A 23,245-nucleotide genomic window follows, 5' to 3' on the forward strand; every position below is an offset into this window, starting at 1 on the left:
AGGACGTGGAGATGGAGGATGACTGCCTGCAGCTGCATTGTGTGGCAGCTCCCCATGTGGCCCCCATTAAAGTGACAGTACGGGTCAATGGTCACCCGCTTGAGATGGAGTTGGACACTGGCGCAGCGGTCTCCGTGATCGCCCAGAGGACATTCGACCGCATCAAGCAGGGTATACAGACCCTTACATTAACCGACACACAGGCCAGGTTGGCCACCTATACGGGGGAACCATTGGACATTGCAGGAACTACTATGACCCCTGTTGTTTATGGACACCAGGAGGGGTGTTTACCACTGATCGTGGTGCACAGCAATGGGCCCAGCCTGTTGGGTCCGGACTGGTTGCGCCATTTGCGGCTGCAGTGGCAGCACATCCTCCAAACAGTTTCTGGAGGGTTGACTGAGGTGCTAGGATGATACCCAGATGTATTCCAGCCCGGTTTGGGGAAAATAAAAGGAGCTGTAGCCCGTATCCAAGTACAGCCAGGAGCCATGCCGCGCTATTTCCGGGCGCGCCCGGTGCCTTACGCCTTGCTCGAGAAGGTAGAAGGGGAGCTCACATGTTTGGAGACTTTGGGTATCATCAGGCCTGTCCGTTTCACTAACTGGGCAGCACCAATTGTACCTGTAATGAAGCCAGATGCCACTGTTCGCTTGCGTGGCGACTATAAACTTAAAGTGAATACGGTTTCCCGACTCGACCGATATCCAATGCCTCGCATAGAGGATCTCTACGCGAAGCTTGCAGGCGGACTCTCGTTCACAAAATTAGATATGAGTCACGCCTACCTACAGTTGGGGCTGGACCCTGCATCCCGACCATATGTAACGATTAATACAGACCGGGGCCTGTATGAATATACACGTTTGCCCTTTGGAGTATCCTCTGCCTGCGCTATTTTTCAACGCATTATGGAGGGCATTTTGAGAGGTTTACCACGTGTTGCTGTCTACTTAGATGACGTTTGATCACAGGGACGTCGGAGCAGGAACATTTGGAAAATTTGGAGGCTGTCCTTAGATGCTTTTCGGAGGCTGGAGTCCGTTTACATCGCACTAAGTGTGTTTATCAGGCGAAGGAAGTAGTCTACCTGGGTTATCGAGTGGACCGCGAAGGTTTGCACCCCGTCGCAGAGAAGGTGCGCGCGATTCAACAGGCCCCCGCCCCGACTGACACTTCGCATCTTCGTTCGTTTCTCGGCCACGTAAACGAGTACGGAAAGTTCCTCCCCAATCTGGCAACTACGCTGGTCCCGTTGCACCTTCTGCTAAAGAAGAATCGCACCTGGGTTTGGGGTCAGCCGCAAGATACCGCTTTCCGGCGGGTAAAACAACAATTGTCGTCGTCTGGGTTACTAACCCACTATGATCCTGGAAAGCTTTGCTCGTCACATGTGATGCATCCCCGTATGGTATTGGGGCCGTCCTGTCCCACAAGATGGAGAACGGGGCCAAGCGGCCGATAGCCTTCGCCTCCCACACATTGACTGCAGTGGAAAAAAGTACGCACAGATCGAGAAGGAGGGCCTGGCAGTGGTCTTTGCGGTGAAACATTTCCACCAGTACGTATATGGCCGCCACTTCACTATCGTGACTCATCATAAGCCTCTGCTGGGACTTTTCAGAGAGAATAAGCCAATACCGCCCATTGCTTCTGCATGGATCCAGCGCTGGGCTTTGTTGCTCGCTGCATACGAGTATTCTCTAGAGCCCAAACAGGGACCCAGATAGGGAATGCCGACGCACTGAGCCGATTGCCTTTATCGAACAGCACCATGTCGACCCCCACGACCGGTGAGGTGGTTGCAACTCTAAATTTTATGCACACCTTGCCTGTCACGACATCACAGATCCATGAGTGGACCCAGAGGGAGCCAGTCCTGTCAAAGGTTCGGCACATAGTCCTGTATAGAGGGCAGCATAGACAGCTCCCAGGCGAGTTGCGTGCATTTTCCTCCAAGCTGTCCGAATTCAGCGTGGAAGACGGTATCCTTTTGTGGGGGACGCGTGTGATTGTCCCGGAAAAAGGACAGGAGCTGGTACTGAGAGACTTGCACAATGGGCATCCAGGTATGACCAAAATGAAAATGTTAGCCCGGAGTTATGTCTGGTGGCCAGGCCTCGACACCGACATTGAGAAGGTGGCCCAAAACTGCTTCATTTGCCAGGAGCATCAGAAGCTTCCGCCGGCCGCACCCCTACATCACTGGGAGTGGCCAGGGCAGCCCTGGGCGCGCTTGCATGCGGATTTCGCCGGCCCTTTTCAAGGATCCATGTTCCTTCTATTAATCAACGGCCAGTTTAAATGGCTAGAGGTGCATAATATGGGAGGCACAACGTGCTGCGCAACAATCGAGAAGATGTGTTTGTCTTTCAGTACGCATGGCCTCCCCGACATGCTGGTCACGGACAACGGCACTCCGTTCACAAGTGAGGAGTTTGCGAGGTTCATGAAGATGAACAGCATACGCCATATCCGCACTGCCCCTTACCATCACTGGTTTCTTCGTGGTCCTCACAAAAGTGGGGTTTTGGGGATAGGGTAGGGGAGTGGGCCGAGGCCGGTGTTCTTCCCAGGGGCTGGTGAGGACTTCTGCACTGTTGGTTTTCTACGGGGGATCTGTGGAGTATCTGTGGAAATACTGTTGTAACCAGTATTAATGCACAGTCTGACAAAACGTGTTTTCCACATCACGGTTAGGTGCTCAGTGCAATCAAGGAATTTGGGGATTTTTTTTTCTTTTCATTTTCTTCCATTTCCTCCAGCTCTTTTTATTTTGTGGATCTTCATTTGATCAAAATAAGTGAACTTGATGCTTTGCTGAAGTGACAGTTCATGTGTGAAATTACAGAAAGACTACTTAAGAGATATTTGACTAGGAGAAAACTTCATGTTCTCGTTCAATCTACCTGAGGGCACACTTTGCAACAGCATTTAGGAAATAATAACCAACAATTTTTTTCACAAGTGCAGCGGAGAATGGCCGTATAGTGCTTCTATTAATTGCCCAGTAATACGAGATCAAATTTGACCTGGCAGTTTGAGAATTTGAATATCTTGTGATTAAAAGCCGATATCGGTAACAATGCCCACAGTGCTGTTTTGTGTTTTAAACTGGTTCACGAGTTTCTTGGGGGAAGGAATCTTGTCCATTGTTCCCAGTCTGACCGATGTGTGCCTCCAGTCCCACATCAACGTGGTTGATCTTTGTGTGATTCTGAATGATCCCGGCCAGTCAGATTCCTATGACATTATACAAATGTACAGCATGTGAAGAGTTAATGTTATGTTAAGCCTAGCCTCAAGAGGGAGCTGAGGAACAGTACTATACATTGCACTGGCTCTTAAGCTAAGGGGACGAATTTAGACTGGAGCTTATGAAGATAAGATTCATAGGGTGGGATTCTCCGACCCTCCACGCCGGAATCGCATCTGGCACGGGGGCAAAGAATAGCCATTCACGCCGGAAATCCGGTCGATGTGGCGCCTGTCGTGAGCAGTTGGAACAGGTCCACGGGGCGATTCTCCGCGGTCAACCGGCCAAACCCCCACCGGCTTGGTTTACATATGGTGCCACCTGGCTGGAGCTGAGACCCTCGGTGGGGGGGGGGCATGGGGTATCTGACTCGGGGGAGGGCCTCAGCGGTGGCCAGGCCCGCGATCGGGGATCACCGATTGGCGGGCCATCGCGACCTGGGAGGGACCAACCTTTCTCCACGTGAGCCCACTGTGTGGCTCCGCCATATCGGCGCCGCCCGCACCGAGGTGGGCCGCTGTGCACATGCACAGACCCACTTCTGGCCGCCATGGGCAGCGGCCACTGGGTCTGGCTAGCAGCGCCCCGGCTGCAGGCAGAGCTGCGGGATGCATGCCGGGGTTCTGCTCGCCCCCTGGAAAACAGAGAATCACCCCAGGCCTTCGAGGAAAAAGTCGGGAGTGATTCTCGCCCGTTTTCCGGCTGACTTGGGGACTTAGTCCCCAGAAGGGAGAATCCCGCCAATAGTGTACTGTAGAGTTTGTTCAGATAGAATCGTTCTAATTAATAGATAGAGATAGTGTTAGTGAGTGTAGTTTAATTCTTACATGTATGTTTGTTATTCAGAATAAGTGCCACACTCAAATTTAGTAGTGTTAATAAAATTAGTTTACCATTCCGTCACCATGCTAAATGTAAACTAAAGTTTGTTTAGTTCTTCAAAAGAGCTTTGTGTGTCTTTGTGATCACTGTGTCTTCCATCCTGGAAACCCCTCACAAAGATCACCACAATTCCATTATATCAAACCTTTCCTGGGCAATAAATGGCCGCCTTCTCAGTGACGGCAATATTTCAAATATGCCTTGGAACCCTGGCTGCCATTTGTCCTCTCAATATGTGGTTTCTCCACCTCTGACTAGACCAGCATTGGCTAGTTTATGGAAAATCAGGGGCGGGATTCTCTGATCCTGAGGCTAAGTGTTGACGCCGTCGTAAATGCCGTTGCGTTTCCCAACGGCATCAACATGGCCTCAGGATCAGCAATTCTGGCCCCTACAGGGGGGCCAGCACGACACTGGAGCGTCCACGCCACACCACCTGCGATCCCAGTATCAGATGGGCGCTGCGGGGCCCATGCATGCGCAGTGGCATCGGCGCCAACGTGCGCATATGCAGTGGGACCGGCGTGATTTCCGAAGGTATCTCCCTCCTCCACGCCGGCCCTGACACAACATGGCATAGGACTACAGGGGCCGGCGCGGAACAAAAAAAGGCCACTAACCCGAGAGGCCGGCCCGCCGATTGGTGGGCCCCGATCGCGGGCTAGGCCATAGCGGAGGCCCCCCCAGGGTCGGACCCGGACCCTTCCACGCCGAGGTCCAGCCGGGTAAGATCAGGTTAGAACGGCACTGACGGGACTCGGGACTCACCGCGGTGGGGGGGGAGGGGGGGGGGGGGGGGGGGGGGGGGGGTGTGGTGGGGGGGGGGGGGTTGGCCAGTAGAGTGGCCCCGGCCGGCACCGCGCTGGCTCCAATATGCGCCGATTCTTCCGGCGTCGGGGACGGCGTGACGCGATTCGCGCTGGTCGTGGCGATTCTCCAGGCCGTCCCCAGGGTGAGAATCCCGCCCTAGATTTCTGTGGATTAGTTCCTTACCTTGCCATAAGTTTTTTAAAAGGAGCTCGTATTATTTTTTTAAGTATATTTATTGAAGCCTTTTTTTTTAGAATAGACAAAATAAAATGGTGGTGAATTATAAACACTAATAATCCACACTGTATTGTACAACATGTGTTGAGCCTGAACCTTGTATCAGAGCATGTGTAGTTGCGCGGCTCTACCCATAGGGGGAGATGAGGGCTTGTACTGGGCTCCACCCTTGGCTCTGCCCATGGCTCCTCCCCTAACCAGAAGTATAAGGGTTGCTGTTGTGAGCCTGCCTGCCAGTTCATCAAGAGTTCATCTTGTCACAGGCAGGCTCTGTTGTAAGACGATTAAAACCACTGTTCGCTTCTAACCACGTGTCGCGTGAATTGATGGTCTCATCAATTTAATCGTCTTAAGAAACAGTAAGAAACGACTATGGAATCAGCCCTCAAACCTGATCGACTGGAACTCGACCCACAGGATGCAGAGGCGAAAGAAAACTTTTCACACTGGCTCCGATGTTTTAAGGCCTACCTGGCTGAAGCAAGCACTACAGAAACTACGGAGGAGCAGAAACTCAGTCAACTGCACGCAAGGGTGAGCCATTGTATATCTACTCAACTTAATTGTACCGGCTCATATCCAGAGGCCCTGGCCCTGCTCGACAGAATGTATGTGAGGCCCGTCAATGAGGTCTACACGCGCCACGTTTTTACTACTCGCCGCCAGCGCCCCAAGGAATCACTAGAAGAATTCCTAAGAGACTTAAAATCCTTATCCCGGGACTGTAATTACCAGGCTGTAAATGCTGCAGAACATAGGGAACTCGCTGTCTGCAATGTATTTGTTGCAGGCCTCATATCCAATTACGTGGATGCTTGAGAAGGGGGCCCAAAACTTAGAAGACACTGTAGAACTCGCCACTGCTATGGAAGTCTTGTTCCGCAGCCTCACCTCGTTCCCCGCGGACTCCGCGACCCCGTCATAAGCCCCCGACCAGCGACTACGCCAGGCCTGCGCCGCGCGTTCACCCAGCCACTATGCTACTCCAGCCTGCCACTTTTGTGGCCAGCCCCAGCACCTGCTGCAGTACTGCCCGGCCCGCAACGCGACCTGCAGCAGCTGCGGTCGCAAAGGACACTATGCCAGAGTATGTCTGGCGAAGAAAGCTCCAGCCTCAAACCCTCCCGCAGCCCAAAGCACTCGCTCCCTGAATTCGCAGGCCTGCAGGCCCCGTAACGTGGCCTGTACTCCGACTCCGCCCCCACCCACCACGTGCGACCCATGGGGGCCGCCATCTTGGATGCCACCTTCCTCGCCGCCCCACCACGTGCGATCCACGGGGACCGCCATCATGGGCTCCATTCTCTCCAAACTCGGCAACTCAGATCGAAGACTGCGACCTTAGCGGGCATTCATCACGGGGCCATTCCAGCACAGCTGATCGAGCCGCCGACTACCCACAATGCAGCGCGGTCAAGTTGGACCAGTCACGTCCGAAGCATCTCCGCAACTCCATGATGACCATTGAAGTCAACGGGTACAGTACACCGTGCCTCTTTGACTCCGGGAGCACCGAGAGCTTTGTATACCAGATCTGTAAGGACGCTGTTCGCTCCCTGTTTTTCCTGCACGGCAAACTATCTCCCTCGCTTCGGGCTCCCACTCTGTTTACCTCCAAGGGCACACCGTCGCGACCCTAACGATCCAAGGCGCTAGCTACTCTAATTTTCAACTAGACGTCCTGCCCGAACTCTGCGCCCCACTCTTACTGGGACTCGACTTCCAGTATAACCTCAAAAGTCTCGCCCTCAGCTTTGGCGGACCCCTACCCCCACTCACCATCTGCAGCCTAGCCACGCTGCGAATCAACCCCCCTCCACTCTTTTCCAATCTCACTCCAGACTGTAAACCCGTAGCCACTCGCAGCAGGCGGTACAGCCTGCAGGACAGGGTGTTTATCTGAACCGAGGTCCGGAGGCTCCTACGTGAGGGGATCATAGAGGCCAGTAACAGTCCCTGGAGAGCTCAGGTGGTGGTCGTCAAGACCGGGGAAAAATTCCGCATGGTCGTGGACTATAGTCAGACCATTAATCAGTTTACGCTCCTCGATGCGTACCCCCTCCCCAGGATTGCAGACATGGTGAATCAGATTGCCCAGTATCGTATTTTCTCCACGGTGGATCTGAAGTCTGCATACCACCAGCTCCCAATCCGCCCGGAGGACCGCCACTACACGGCGTTCAAGGCCAATGGCCGCCTCTTCCATTTCCTCCGGGTTCCCTTTGGTGTCACGAATGGGGTCTCGGTGTTCCAACGAGCAATGGGCCGAATGGTAGACCAGTACGGGCTGCAGGCCACATTTCCGTACTTGGATAACGTCACCATTTGCGGCTATGACCAGCAAGACCACGATGCCAACCTCCATCGATTCCTCCAGACGGCCCAGAAACTCAACCTCACTTACAACATGGACAAATGTGTTTTCCGCACGACCAGGTTAGCCATCCTCAGCTATGTCGTGGAAAACGGAGTCCTGGGCCCCAACCTGGACCGTATGCGCCCCCTCTTAGAACTCCCTCTCCCTCATTGTCCCAGGGCCCTCAAACGGTGCCTGGGATTCTTTTCATACTACGCCCAGTGGGTCCCTCAATATGTGGACAAAGCCCACCCACTATTTAAGGCCACATTTTTCCCCCTGTCGGCTGAGGCTCGCCAGGTCTTCAACTGCATCAAGGAGGACATCGCCAAAGCAGCCATGCAGGCGGTGGATGAATCCGTCCCTTTCCAGGTTGAGAGCGATGCCTCAGAGGGTAGCTCTCGCAGCCACATTGAATCAAGCAGGGAGACCAGTCGCATTTTTCCTCCCCGAACCCTCTCCGCTTCAGAACTTCGACACTTCCTCGGTTGAAAAGGAAGCACAAGCCATTGTGGAGGCTGTGCGTCACTGGAGGCACTACCTCGCAGGTAGAAGGTTCACCCTCATCACTGACCAAAGATCGGTTGCCTTCATGTTTGACAACTCGCAAAGGGGCAAAATTAAAAATGATAAAATCCTGAGGTGGAGGATCGAACTCTCCAGCTACAAATACGATATCATGTATCAATCGGGGAAGCTCAACAAGCCCCCAGATGCCCTGTCCCGCGGCACGTGCGCCAGCACGCAGAGCGACCGCCTGAAAGCTATCCACAATGACCTCTGCCACCCGGGGGTCACCCGGCTCGCCCACTACGTCAAAGTCCGAAAATCTACCTTTCTCCACTGAGGAGGTAAAAGCCATCACCAGGGATTGCCCGATCTGTGCGGAGTGCAAACCGCACTTTTATAGACCAGACGGGGCCCACCTGGTCAAGGCTTCTCGGCCCTTTGAACGCCTCGCTATCGATTTCAAAGGGCCACTCCCCTCGACTAATCGGAATGTGTACTTCCTGAATGTCATCGACGAGTTCTCCCGCTTCCCTTTTGCTATCCCGTGCCCCGATATGACCTCCCACACAGTCATTAGGGCCCTGCATAGTATCTTCACCCTGTTCGGTTTCCCCAGCTACGTACACAGCGACTGGGGTCCGTCCTTCATGAGCGATGAGCTGCGTCAGTACCTGCTCGACAACGGCATCGCCTCGAGCAGGACTGACAGCTATAACCCCAGGGGGAATGGGCAGGTGGAGAGGGAGAATGCAACGTTCTGGAAGACCGTCCTACTGACCCTTCGGTCCAGGAATCTCCCGTTTTCCCATTGGACAGGAAGTCCTCCCCGACGCGCTCCACGCTATTAGTTCCCTCCTATGTACCGCCACTAACCAGACCCCTCACGAGCGGCTCTTTGTTTTTTCCAGGGGCACTACCACGGGGGCCTCGCTCCCAGTATGGTTGAAGACACCGGGCCCGGTAATCCTCCGGAAGCACGTCAGGGCACACAAAACTGACCCACTCATAGAAAGAGTGCTCCTACTCCACTCCAACCCTTAATACGCCTTCATAGAGTACCCTGACGGCCATCAGGACACTGTATCCCTCCGGGACCTAGCGCCGGCAGGATCGAATCCCACCACTACCACCGCCGAGGTACCCCTCACACTACACCCACCCACAACGCCGTCGCCCCCACGCCCTCGCACCTACTGGGTCGCTACCATGTTCCGCGCACCCGCGCCCACAAGCTTCCAGCGCCCCCACTCCCCAGTCGAAACAGGCGGGTACGAAGCTCGGACAGAATCACCCCCGGAGTCCGCCATCGTACCCCAACCAACCGTGATCGTCCAGCCACCAGAAGAGGCTGCAACCCCGGGGCTCCGCCGATCACAACGGAAAACTCGACCACCGGACAGACTCAATTTGTAAGCCATCACCCCCGCCGGACTTGATTTTTATCACAGGGGGTGAATGTGGTGAATTATAAACACTAATAATCCACACTGTATTGTACAACGTGTTGAGCCTGTACCTTGTATCAGAGCATGTGTAGTTGTGCGGCTCTAACCATAGGGGGAGATGAGGATCTTGTACTGGGCTCCACCCTTGGCTCCGCCCATGGCGCCTCCCCCTAACCAGAAGTATAAAGGATGCTGTTGTGAGCCTACCTGCCAGTTCATCAAGAGTTCATCTTGTCACAGGCAGGCTCTGTTGTAATACGATTAAAACCAATGTTCGCTTCTATCCACGTGTCGCATGAATCGATGGTCTCATCAAAAATATAATCAAAATACATAATAGTTGCTTGAAGAAGTGGATATTTACAATGTACAATGTTGGGGACATACAAAAAGAGAGAGACAAAATGGAAATTGAAAATTTGCAGGGCAATATTGCAGTAAAATGGTTTGTAAACACCCATGTCACTGGTGTAGTGCAAACACTTGGATTGGATTGGTTTATTGTCACGTGTACCAAGGTACAGTAAAAAGTTTTGTTTCTCGTGCAGCTCAGACAGATCATTCCGTACATGAAAAGAAAATACATGATAAGGCAAACATAAAATACACAGTGTAAAAACATAGACACAGACGAAGCATATAGGAGTGTAGTGCTACTCAGTAGAGAAGATGTGTGAAGAGATCAGATCAGCCCATCAGTCCCTAAGAAGGTCGTTTAGGAGTTTTTCTTTGTACTGGTGTGGATGCTACCTCCCACCACCCACCCCCCTCTCGCACCCCATCCTCTGACTATTCCCCTCCCTCCCCCCCCCCCCCCCCCCCCCCCCCCCCCCCCCGCGCAAACAAGTATTATTAACTATGTTGTGTTGTCAAGGCTAGAAATGACTACTGGTGCTAATAATGAATCAATGCATATTCAGTCATGTGGCATTCCTCTGCCCATTACTTTATCTTAAACAGGTTAATTTTTCATTGAATTAGTGGCATTGGAATGTCACACGATATATTTAAATGCAAACAGAAGATTGAAACTTTCTGCATCTCCAGTGCTCAGTAGCAATCAATATTGACTATCGAAAGCAAGTGACTGCTTATACCGCACTTCCTTTGAACAAATTCACGAACTCTGTTAATGTTTTGCAATGCACAAAGGATGCTTCACTGAATTCATTAAGGGTTTGTCCTGTCCTGTCACTGAGCACTGTGAGAGGTGAGAATTTGACTCACTCCCACTCGTGCCCTGTAATTAACTTTCTTTGGCACATCAATGTTCAGCTTGCAAACAGCATGTGGGAACCAAAGCTGTGGTTTTAGAAATTCCATGCTGAATCTGCAACTCCCGCTCACATCTTATAACCATTTTATCTTCCCAAACTCCCACTCACACTCCCCAATTCTCTACAATGCCTGTCACAGATACATAGGAAGAGACATTGGGCAGTCAGCCCCTTGAACCTGTCCTGCCATTGAATTAGATCATCGCTCATCTTCGTCGTAACTGGGGTGATGGTGATGTAATGGTAATATCAATGGACGAGTAGTCCAGATGCACAGGGTAATGCTCTGTGATCCTGGGCTCAGCTCTCAACACAGAAGCTGGTGAACTTAATGAATAAATCTGGAATTATAAAGCTAGCCTCAGTTGTGGCAACTGCTGTCGTAAAAACTCATCTGGTTCACCGGTGACCCTTTAGGGCAGGAATTCTGCCAACCTTACCTGGTCTGGCCAACAACAATGTGGTTGGCAGTTAACTAGCAAACCACAGAGTTCAAGGGCAATCAGGGAGGGGCAACAAATGCTGGTCTTGCCAGCAGCACCCACATTCCAATAAAGAGGTAGCATTGTTGCTTCACAGCGCCAGGGTCCCAAATTCGATTAATTAAAAGGAATAGACAATAACAACTTGCCATTATATAGCATCTTTAATGTAGGTTAGGTGGATTGGCCATGCTAAATTGCCCTTAGTGCCCAAAGGGGTTGGGTTGGGTTGCTGGGTTACAGGGGTGGGCTTAAATGGGGTGGTCTTTCCAAGGTCCGGTGCAGACTCGATGGGCCGAATGACCTCCTTCTGCACTCTAAATTCTATGTCGATGGAACATTTCCTGAAACAATTCATCGGAGGGTTAGGAAGCATACCTTGGCACCAAACCATATAAGGAGATAATCTAGGTGGACAAAATGTAGTTTTAAGAAGTGTCTTCAAGGAGGTGGAGAGCCGAATAGTTTAAGGAAGGAACTCCAAAGCTTTAACTGTATTTGATGTTGCATTGAAGTAAGTCTCGCTGTTTTGGTGCAGGAAGTTGATTTTAAGTTGAATGGCAGGCTATTCGTTTTCAATTAATTTATTCGGACAAAGACACTCATCAATAACTCTCAATTATCCAGTAATTAAGCATGATGACTACATTCATCACAGGAGCCTTTCAACCTTTCAAACCATTTCTGACATTCAGTCAAATAATCGCTGCTCTTCTCTTCAAAGCCATTCACCCACCTGTGCTTCATATTCCTTAACTCTGCTAACCTCTGCTCAGTTGGTAGCAGTTGGATGGTTATGGGATCAAGTTCCTTTTCAGGTGAGGCGCAGAAGTTCATTCATAGAATTTACAGTGCAGAAGGAGGCCACTTGGCCCATCGAGTCTGCACCGGCCCTTTGAAAGAGCACCCTATCCAAGCCCACACCACCCCATCCCCATAACCCAGTAACCCCACCCAACACTAAGGGCAATTTTAGACACTAAGGGCAATTTAGCATGGCCAACCCACGCAACCTGCACATCCTTGGACTGTGGGAGGAAACCAGAGCACCCGTAGGAAACCTACACAGACACGGGGAGAACGTGCAGACTTCGCACAGACAGTGACCCAAGCCGGGAATCGCACCTGGGACCCTGGAGCTGTAGAGCAATTGTGCTAACCACTATGCTACCGTGCTGCCCCTTGAGCACACACTCCAATGAAATACTGCATTGTGGGAGGTGCTGTCTTCAAATGAGGCGTCAAAATAAGGCCCCATCTTCCCTCTTAGACACAAAAGACCCCATGCACTACCCAGCCTGGAAGTTCTTCTCTATATCTTGATCAATATTATCCCTCAACTAATGTCACTAAAACAGGTTATCTTGGCCGGGATTCTCCGCCGGGGTGATTCTCCATTTTGCCGGCGCCTGGGGCGTTCCTGACGGCGTGGGGCTGCCCCACAATGGGAAACTCCATTGACCGGCTGCGTAACGGAGAATCCCGCCGGCCGGTCAGGGCATATATGTAGCGGGGTGGGGTGGAGTGTTGGGCTGCCTAGAGCTTGTGAAGGGTGCTATAAAAATGCAAAAAATATTTGCTCTTTTCTTACCTGAATAAGATAGCTCCAATTGATCCAGCATCCCCAACCTTTTGGGGGAAGAGAGTTTCTGTCTACCCTTCTTGTGAACAAAGTGCATACTGTTGCGCCAGGGACCGGGTTCGATTCCCGGCTTGGGTCGCTGTCTGTACGGAGTCTGCACGTTCTCCCCGTGTCTGCATGGGTTTCCTCCCGGCGCTCCTGTTTCCTCCCACAAGTCCCGAAAGACGTGCTTATTAGGTGAATTGGACATTCTGAATTCTCCCTCAGTGTACCCGAACAGGCGCCGGAATGTGGCAACTCGGGGATTTTTACAGTAACTTTATTGCAGTGTTAATGTAAGCCGACTTGCGACACTAATAGAGATTATTATTATAAGTGTCTCCTGGCTTTAGTTGAATGGGCGAACTCTAAGTTTCAGATTCTGTCCCACTTTCTGTGCCATTGGGGAATTCTCCAGTAAGGATAGTAAATGAGAGTTTGTCATTGCATCAGGTGGAAACATTGATTTTGCCAAATGGAGCAAGCAAGGAAGAAATCTTTGCACTGGCTCCAGCCGGCTTAGTTTGCAGCTTGTGGCACACAGCGCAGACTGAGTGAAAGAGTTAACTTTCCCCGTGTGCACTCAGCACAGAGTGTGCAGCACGATTGGCTGAGGCGGAATGATTAGTCGATCTGCCCTCCTTATTACCAGGGTCCCTCTTGGCAGCCTGGCTGCTTCATAAGGTTCTAAAAATAAAGCACCCCCCTTGGTGCCTTTCATGTTGCACAGCATGCAGCCTGTGTGGCCTGCTCTGGTGACAGGGTATCTTGTTTTGGGAATCACCTGATGGAGAGCAAGCCTTTATTAAGCTGGCTCGCTGTCGAGTGTTCCAGTTTTGTTTGAAGCTCGGCGATTGACATTCAGGCACTCTCCTGCCTTCCTCACACACTTACCTCATGAGAATAACGAGGCAGCGGATGAAAATTGCCCTCCGACTGTGGATGCCGGTTCTGATGCTGAGAATAGTAGTAGCTGAAAAATGGGCTTCTGGCGGCAGCTTAAACACACACAGCCTGGCAAGTAGAGAAAAATAAATTGTCTCTTTCTACAATCCTGTTTGCTGCAAATGAGACTTTGTTTCTGAAAAAACACTCATATTTGAGTACCCAAATATGAGGCTTCATTATTGTAACACTTGTGAATTCTAATGCCTGATATGTTGTGGTTCTCTCTCCTGTGTGACCAATGTCTTTTTTTTTAGCATGAGTGCATTTGCTGTGGAGTAATGTTTTTGGCTAAATAGTAATGTTTTCACGTGAACCTTCATTCAGATCCAGGGCTGTATTCATCCGCATGCAATTGTTATCCTTCCGAACACTAATGGGATGGAGCTGTTGGTTTGCTACGAGGATGAAGGGGTCTACATAAATACCTACGGTCGGATCACCAAGGAGATGGTCGTGCAGTGGGGGGAGATGCCCACCTCGATTGGTATGTGTACACTTTCCAGCTCCTGTGACAGTAAAGCGCTTCATTTGCCGGCTTCAGTGCTGCCTGATTTCCCAACATCTGTTTCTGTCTCGAAAGTGAGTTGCTGACTCGTGCGAGGAGATTTGAACTGAGTACCGACTGAATACCCGGCCTTGTATCTGCCCACAGACCAGCTTCTCTTCCCCACCCCTCCTACCCAGATCAGCCTAAGTTATGCACTTTCATTTCATCTCCCGCATGCTTAAGAATATTTCAAAATCTGGATGGGCTCCTGTCTCTCACTCACCAGGTTTATAATAATAATAATCATTATTGTCACAAGTAAGCTTACATTAACACTGCAATGAAGTTACTGTGAAAAGCCCCTAGTCGCCACATTCCGGCGCCTGTTCGGGTACACAGAGGGAGAATTCAGAATGTCCAAATTACCTAACAGCACGTCTTTCTGGACTTGTGGGAGGAAACCGGAGCACCCGGAGGAAACCCACGCAGGCACGGGAAGAGCGTGCAGACCCCGCACAGACAGTGACCCAAGCCGGGAATCGAACCTGATTCCTGGAGCTGTGAAGCAACACTGCTACCCACTGTGCTATTGTGCTGCCCTATCCTTGACAAGGTTAATGAATCCTCTAATAAGGGAAATGATTCTTCCGATCTACGTCCTCCTTAATTTGGTACACCTCAGTCAGGTCCCTCATCAGCCTTCTCCGCTCTCAGCACTGTAGCTGAAAGCTACAAAAGAATATGAGCCCAGATGGACAGATTAAAGACTCTTGCTCCATTCTTGACCACCTCGTCAGTGACCACTGTTCCACTCACAATTCATCATGCAATATTTCATTTGTGCACTAATGCAGGTTATGGACTTTTGATCACAAGCTGCCTGTCCCCTTCTGATCAGCTACAATGACCTTAAGCATAAGGAGCTGTCAGTTTGATAATGGAAAAGTACAATTGCATTTATATGGCGCCCATCATAACAGCAAGAAATCCCAAAGCACTTGAGAGCCAATGAAGTACTTTTGTAAGTGTAGCTGTTGCTATAATGTAGGGAATGCAGTAACCAATTTGCGCGCTACAAGCTCTCGCCAACAGCAATGTGAACATTTTTGTAGTGATGTCAGGAGAGGGATAAATATTAGTCAGGAGAATTCCTCTGCTCTCCTTTGAACAGTTCCCGAGGATCTTTTACATTCGACTGAGGGAACAGATGAGGCTTCATTTTAATGTCTCATTCAAATACAGTGGAGCTCTCCCTCAGTATGGACAGGTAAACCCAATTCTGCAACGGAACTTAAACTCCACAGCATGTTGACTCGAGGTGACAACGATATCCATTAGCTAAGGCTGACATTAATTGGTCTCCTTAAAAACCAGCTCAGGATTCCCGTCGTATCATTGGCCAACAAGCTTGAGGAACCAGAGAGAAAAAGCCAACTGTTTGTTTTAATTTTCTACTGAAGTTTAAGATTTTTCTTCCTGAAGATATATTGCAGCTGGCTCATTAGTTTCCATGGGCATGTCCGCCCCAAGACCGAAAATTCCCGCCCAGGGCAACGGATTTTTAATTGGTTCACCAAATTTTCAGTGCCGCCCTCAATGATTCCTGCAGTGGCCGGGACTGGAAGATCTATTCCCCATATGTCTTCACCAGGTTCAATTCACCGCGTGTCCACCCATGAGTCAGAAAACTGAGGTTTCCATATTTACCGGCCCAAGATAGGTCAAAACTTCATTCATCTTCCATTTGCTTGTCTGGCTTTTCCTACCAGATCCCATGGTGCGGTGCTCGATGGGGATAAGTAGTTGGTGAACAAAGATACGCAACCTGGCTTGGTGCACAAATGATTCTTTACACATACATTGTGAGTGGGACAGTGGTCACTTGCGAGATGAGCTAGTGTCTTGAATCTGACTAATTGAATGCATATTTCTTTGCTGCACTTTAATTGCCGTACAACACATTGACTTAAATGAAGCAATCTCGCAAAACGACAATACAAACGGAAAACGCTGGAATACATTCACCACGTCAGCATCTGGGCAAAGAAAAACAGGGAGAACTCATCAAAGTTTTTCAGCAGTAGGCGAATCAAGGGTTCTGGGGATAAGGCGGGATAGTGAAGTTGAGGGGCGGGATTCTCCCATTCGGCGGCAGAGTGTCCACGCCAGCGGAAACTCTATCGCGTTTCACGACGGTGTGAACGGGCCGCAGGGAGTACCGATTCTGGCCCCTACAGGGGGCCAGCATGGCGCTGGAGCAGTTCACGCTGCTCCAGCCTCCAATCCCGGTGTGAACTGTGCGCCGCGAGATCCACGCTTGCGCAGTGGCGCCAACCCGCGCATGCGCGGTGGCCTCCCTCAACGCGCCGGCCCCGATGCAACATGGCGTGGGGGTTCAGGGGCCGGCGTGGGAGTTTAGGGACCGGCGTGGAAGAAAATAGGCCCGGGGAGCAAGAGGCCGGCCCGCCGATTGGTGGGCCCCGATTTTGGGCCAGGCCCCATCGGAGGATCCCCCGGGGTCGGAGCCCCCCCCCCCCCCCCCCCCCCCCTCCCCCCCGACCCTGTGCGCAGAGTTCCCACCAGCTGCGACCAGGTGTGAACGATGCCGGTGGGACTCTGCCTTTTTAAAGCGGCCGCTCGGCCCATCCGGGCTGGAGAAGCGGCGGCCCGGCCGCATAATAGAATCGCGTCAGGGCAGCTTGGACCAGTTGCGGGGATTTTGCAGCCCGGCCCCGGGCTAGGAGAATCTCGCCCGAGGAGTCTCCTATCAGATCAGTTATGATCTCATTGCGTGGCAGAGTAGACCCGATGGGCCAAATGGCCTACTTCTGCTCCTGCGTCTTATGGTCTAAGTCGATTCCCATCGAACCTGCTCTACCACTCAATAGAGCCATGAGCAGGGAGTTGGTTTAATGTCCTGGTCAACTTCCATCCCTCAACCTGCAAATACATCAACTCGTCACACATTTCATCCGCAGTTTCTGAGCCCTTTCTGTGTATAAATTGGCTGCCACCTTTGCCCACATTACTACAGTGACTGTGTACTTCAGAAGTAATTCATTGGCTGTGAAGTGTTTCCTGAACATGCGACAAAAGCAAGTCGTAAATGTCATTAAGTGTCCCAACAAAATTTAACACAGTGCCCTCAATGGCGATAGTAGAGCAGAGGACCAAAAGCTTAGTCAAAGAGGTGGGTTTGAAGGAGTGACTTAAAAGAGAAGAGAGAGAGCAGAAGGTAATTCAGTAGTTTGGGGCCTGGTCGGCTGGTACCACAACTGCCAATGGTGGAGCCGTGCTACATTTAGAAAAGGTGCTCTATAAAGTACACACAGCCTTTATTTGTTATCCCCCTCGTCGCCATACCGTAAAAGCACACAAAATTAAAAATTAAAGATTCTGGAGGGACTTGACAGCATAGACACTCGGAGGTGGTTTCTCCTGGGGGAATCTAAAACACAGTCTCAGGATAAGGGGTTAATCAACTAGGCCTGAGATGAGGAGGAAATACTTCACTCAAAGGGTTGTGGACGTTTCTACCTCAGAGGGTTGTGGAAGCTCCATCATTGAATATGTTTAATGCTGAGGTAGACAGAATTTTGTTTTCTCAGGGAATCAGGGGATATGGAGATCGGTCGGGAAAATGGAGTTGAAACCTGAGGTCTGTCATGATCGTATTGAATGGTAGAGCAGGCTCGAAGGGCCGAATGGACTGCTCCTGCTCCTACCTCTTATACTGTCATCATAAAACTGTTACAGTGCAGAAGAAGGCCATTCAGCCCATCATATCTGTGCCGGCTCTCCATAGTAGCAATTTAGCTAGTGCCACTCCACTTCCTTTTCCCCGTAGCCTGGCACATTCTACCTTTTCAGTATGTTCACACAAATATAGTTGACTAATAATTATCATTATATTTTGCTATAGGTCTCTTTTCATGTGTCCTAACATTGTACTGCTGGTTAGAAACTCTCTGACATTTGCCAGCAATATTGTTCTTTGGTTTCAGTTCTGCTCAGAATCATAGAACACAGAACATACAAACATACAAATTACGATCAAGGAATGGGCCATTCGGCCCCTCCATCCTGCTCCGCCATTCAATACGATCATGGCTGATCTGATTATGATCCCATATTCCTGCCTGGCCATAATGACCTTCACCCCTTTGTTTATCAACAATGTATCTAACTCTGCCTTAAAATATTCAAAGACTCGGCTTCCACCGCCTTTTGAGGAAGAGTGTTCCCGAGTCTCCCAGCTGTCTGATAGGAAAAAAAAGTGCTTCACTTCTGACCTAAATGGGCGACCCCCTTGTTTTTAAACAGTCATCCCGAATACTAGATTCTCCCACAAGAATATGGGCAGCACGGTAGCATAGTGGTTAGCACTATGGCTTCACAGCGCCAGGGTCCCGGGTTCGATTCCCAGCTTGGGTCACTGTCTGTGCAGAGTCTGCACTGCACTTCCCCCATGTCTGCGTGGGTTTCCTCCGGGTGCTCCGGTTTCCTCCCACAGGTCCTGAAAGACATGCTATTAGGTATTTTGGACATTCTGACTCCTCCCTCTGTATACCCGAAGAGGCACCAAAGTGTGGCGAATAGGGCATTTTCACAGTAACATCGTTGCAGTATTAATGTAAGCCGCCTTGTGACAATAAAAATGATTACTATTATTATTACAAGAGGAAACATCCTCTCCACATCCACCTTGTCAAGATTCCTCAGGATCTTATATGATTTAATCAAGTCACCTCTTACTCTTCTAAACTCGAGCAGATACAAACCAAGCTTGTCCAATCCACCAGTCTAGATATTAATGTAGTAAACCTCTGAATTACTTCCAAAACGTTTACATCCTTCATTAAATAAGGAGACCAATACTGTACACAGTACTTCAGTTGTGGTTTCATCCCATGCCTTGCACTTAATCATAGAATCCCTACAATGCAGGAGGCCATTCGGCCCATTGAGTCTGCACCAACCCTTGGAAAGAGCACACCCAAGTTCACGCCTCCCTCCACCCCTCACTGTCACCATACGACGCTATATAACTTAAACATAACATCCCTACCTTTGTATTCAATTCCCCTCACAAAAAACGACAACATTCTATCATGTTTTCTCATACCTGCTGCACCTGCCACTAGCCTTTATGATTCATGCACTAGACCCCCAAGGTCCCTCTCTATCTCAGAGCTCTGCAATCTCTCACCATTTAGATAATATGTTTCTTTTTTATGTATAATGTCAAAGTGGACAATTCCACACTTTCCCACATTGTACTCCATTTGCCAAGTCTTTGCTCGTTCACCGAACTTATCTGTATTCCTTTGTGTGACCCCCATCACACCTTACTATCCCACCTGTCTTTGTGTCATGAGCAAATTTGGTAACAACCCCTTGAGGACCGAAGCAGGCCATTCGGTTCGTCCTGTTTGTACTAACTCCGTGAAACAACTATCCAATCAGTCCCACTCCTCCCAGCTCTTTCTCTGTAGCCCAGTAATTGTTGGCCTGTCTGTGTCGAATTACCATGTGAAAGCTATTGTCTAATCTGTTTCCCCCACTGTTTCATGCACTGCAAGTGGGCAGCCTGTGGCCATCTGGGGCTATGTCGATTTTACTTATTGCATCCGAGAACATCATAACTCACTGCGTAATTTGTTGTTGATCAAATTAGGCGATGACACAGTTGGCACGGCAACGATTCATGCACTTTGAGAAAAAAATTGCAGTTGTAGGGTTTCTGGTTGTGGAGCAGGTTTTTGACACTGATGCAGAAATAACTCAGTGACTCATTGTTCCTTTGCTTTATTTTGGTAATTCTTCCATCTGTCTTCTCTACATCAGTGGGAATTCTCAGTCGACTCGCAAGTATTTACCACGGGAATCAAATTTTAGCTCCTCGTTGTTCTCAACTTTAACTGTTGAAATTTCTGGTCATACTCTGTTCACCCAGAAGGTTTTTTTATGTTGCTAAGGACCATAATTGGCAACCACTCTTTACCCATGGAAGGTGAAGTGATTTTCCAGGGCACTTTTGGAGATAGTTAAGAATCAGCATTGAGTTTGGGATCGGTCACGCATAGGTCGGACCAGATAAAGATGGCAGATTCCCTTACCTTAAGGACATAATATGCACATTTGCACTTTTTAAAATATATTAGCGAATGCCTTGCAAAAGCCAAATACTACATATTCTGGAAATCTGAAATAAAAGCAGAAAATGCTAGAACCGCTCAGTAGTTCAGTCAACATCTGTGGACAAGGAAAAGCTAACAATTCAGGGCGATGACCTACTTTTGTGTCTTGACCTCATTCAGATTTTTTGACTCCATTTCCTGCCCAGCAAATGGCCAGATTGCGAAGCTGACTGGGAACAGGGCACGAAATCCTGTGGATAGGAAGCAGCATCTGGGAATCCTTGGGACCATCCCTGGCTATTAAAGTGGATTGGTGAGGTTACACATAGGCCATGGCACAGAGGATAGGACCAAGTGCAAGGGGGTGAGATTACAAGTGGGGAGATGAGTTTGAGAGATGACTGGGAGGGCTGGGGGAGGGGGGTGGGGTGGAGGAAAGCTCCCATTGTGAGAGGCCCCGGGGACAGGGGGGTGGTTCTCAGTATCAAGGGGTGGAGAATCCAAGAGATCACGGGAAGCGATCATCAGATCATGGAGCTAGGTGATTTGAGGATTTTAGAGGGTGCGGTATTGAAAGACCGTGGGAGCTTTGCTTGAAGGGTTTGGCGGGATGCACTCTTGCTGCTCCTGGCCCACAAGCATTGCTATAAAAACATTCACTCTCTGAATCCAACAGTTCTTGTCTCCCTTCAGTTGCCGAGTCCTGGGAAACAGGTGCTGGAGGTGTTGAATTTAAATTGATGAAATAATTACTGACCTGCTTCTCAGGAACAGGTTACTCCTCCAAGCCCAAACCAGCCATGTTTAAACCGGACACAGTCACGTTTCCATTAAATTAGGGTCAAAGGTTTTATTTTTAACAACTTAACCTCCCTCCCCAACACTGTCCCGTTTATCCAACAGTCAGTGGAATTACTCCTGTGGTCTTCACTTCAATGGAATCAAATGCTGCTTACCTCTTGACAATACTTTATAAGCTTTAAGGCACTATAAAGCAGCAATTAAACAGATTTAACGCTGATCTTTTAAAAAAGAAACTAATGTCTCATTCCATATTTGTAACCCCTTATCCCTGATAAATATACCCTCACACATTCCTTCTATATGCTTCCTACAGGGAGTGTCCATTGTCTAGCCAATAGAACCATAAACCCAGGCAGTGGCAGGTTGCCTTGTGATGGCCATCTCTTGTCCAGGATTACAAAATTACGTTAAATACATTTTAAGTTACAGGTCCTTGTTCAAGAAATGTTACTCAAACACAAACTTCCAGATAAGTGCACAATACATGTATCATCTGCAATGTTTCGATGGCCACAGGTTTTACTCCATTGTCACAATATTTGGAACGATTTAGATATCAGAATATCAGCCATATTCATAGTTGCCCTTCAGAAGGTGGTGGTGAGTTGCCTTCTTGAACTGCTGCACTCCCTGGGGTCTAGATGGTAGTGGTGGTGGGTTTGGAAGGCATTGTCTAAGGAACCTTGGTGAGTTACTGCAGTGCATCTTGTAGATGATACACACGGCTGCTACTGTTCGTCGGTGGTTGTGAGATTGAATGTTTGTGGAAGGGGGAGCAATCAGGTGGGCTGCTTTGTCTTGGATGGTGTCAAGCTTCTTAAGTGTTGGAACTGCACACATCCAGGCTCGTGGGGAGCATTCCATTACATTCCTGATTTGTACATGGTGGACAGGCTTTGGGGGGGGGGGGGGGGGGGGGGGGGTCAGGAGGTGAGTTACTCGCTGTATGATTCCTAGTCTTTGACCTGCCCTGGCAGCCACAGTATTAATATGGCTAGGCAAGTTCAGTTTCTGATCAATGGTAACCCCCAGGATATTGATTGTGGGGGATTCAGCGATAGTAATGCCATTGAATGTCAATGCCATTGATAGTCAATCCTCTCTTGTCAGAGATGGTAATTGCCTGGCTCGTATTTCAAGTCCTCTGTCCAAGAGCTTTTAAACGGTTACATAGAACATAGAACAGTACAGCCCTTCGGCCCTCGATGTTGTGCCGAACAACGATCACCCTACTCAAACCCACGTATCCACCCTATACCCGTAACCCAACAACCCCCCCCCGTAACCTTACTTTTTAGGACACTACGGGCAATTTAGCCTGGCCAATCCACCTAACCCGCACATCTTTGGACTGTGGGAGGAAACCGGAGCACCCGGAGGAAACCCACGCACACACGGGGAGGACGTGCAGACTCCGCACAGACAGTGACCCAACCGGGAACCGAACCTGGGACCCTGGAGCTGGTTGTGAGGTTTCCAGCCATCACTACCTTCCCTGGCAGTGCATTCCAGATTCTCACCACATAGACAGTAGCCATTCACGAAGGCAGCTCACAACCATCGTCTCAACGGCACTTTAAGATGGTCAATAATTGTTGGCCTTTTCAGTGAAATGTGTAGCCCGCAAAGGAATACCAAGCAATTTAAAAATAAGAAAAGGCACGTTGCCAATGGCGGTGTGATTAAAATTCGAGATCTGCTAAGGGCCAAAATTGATTGGGCACAGAAATCTGGGAGGGTTAAAGAGTTGGAGGGGGTTACGGAGATAGGGATTTGTCCAGCAGTGTTCCTTTATAAGTCACACAGTGTACCAAGGCTCTCTGTCAAGGGATCACACGTGGGGCAGCACGGTAGCATGGTAGGTAGCATAAATGCTTCACAGCTCCAGGGTCCCAGGTTCGATTCCCGGCTTGGGTCACTGTCTGTGCGGAGTCTGCACGTCCTCCCCGTGTGTGCGTGGGTTTCCTCCGGGTGCTCCGGTTTCCTC

General features: G+C 49.8%; 1 protein-coding gene across 2 annotated transcripts in view; it reads left to right on the forward strand.

Annotated features, from left to right (window-relative positions):
* The window catches only part of si:zfos-2326c3.2 (mitogen-activated protein kinase kinase kinase kinase 4), a 335,482-nt gene that overhangs the window by 307,442 nt on the left and 4,795 nt on the right, over window positions 1-23,245 (forward strand). For both annotated transcript variants that reach the window (XM_038775018.1, XM_038775019.1), the window contains one exon: window positions 14,152-14,311. In XM_038775018.1, coding sequence (XP_038630946.1) covers window positions 14,152-14,311 — 160 coding nt within the window. The remainder of the gene's footprint in view (window positions 1-14,151; window positions 14,312-23,245) is intronic.

The sequence above is a fragment of the Scyliorhinus canicula genome, chromosome 17, assembly GCF_902713615.1.
Source record: "Scyliorhinus canicula chromosome 17, sScyCan1.1, whole genome shotgun sequence".
NCBI lineage: Eukaryota > Metazoa > Chordata > Chondrichthyes > Carcharhiniformes > Scyliorhinidae > Scyliorhinus > Scyliorhinus canicula.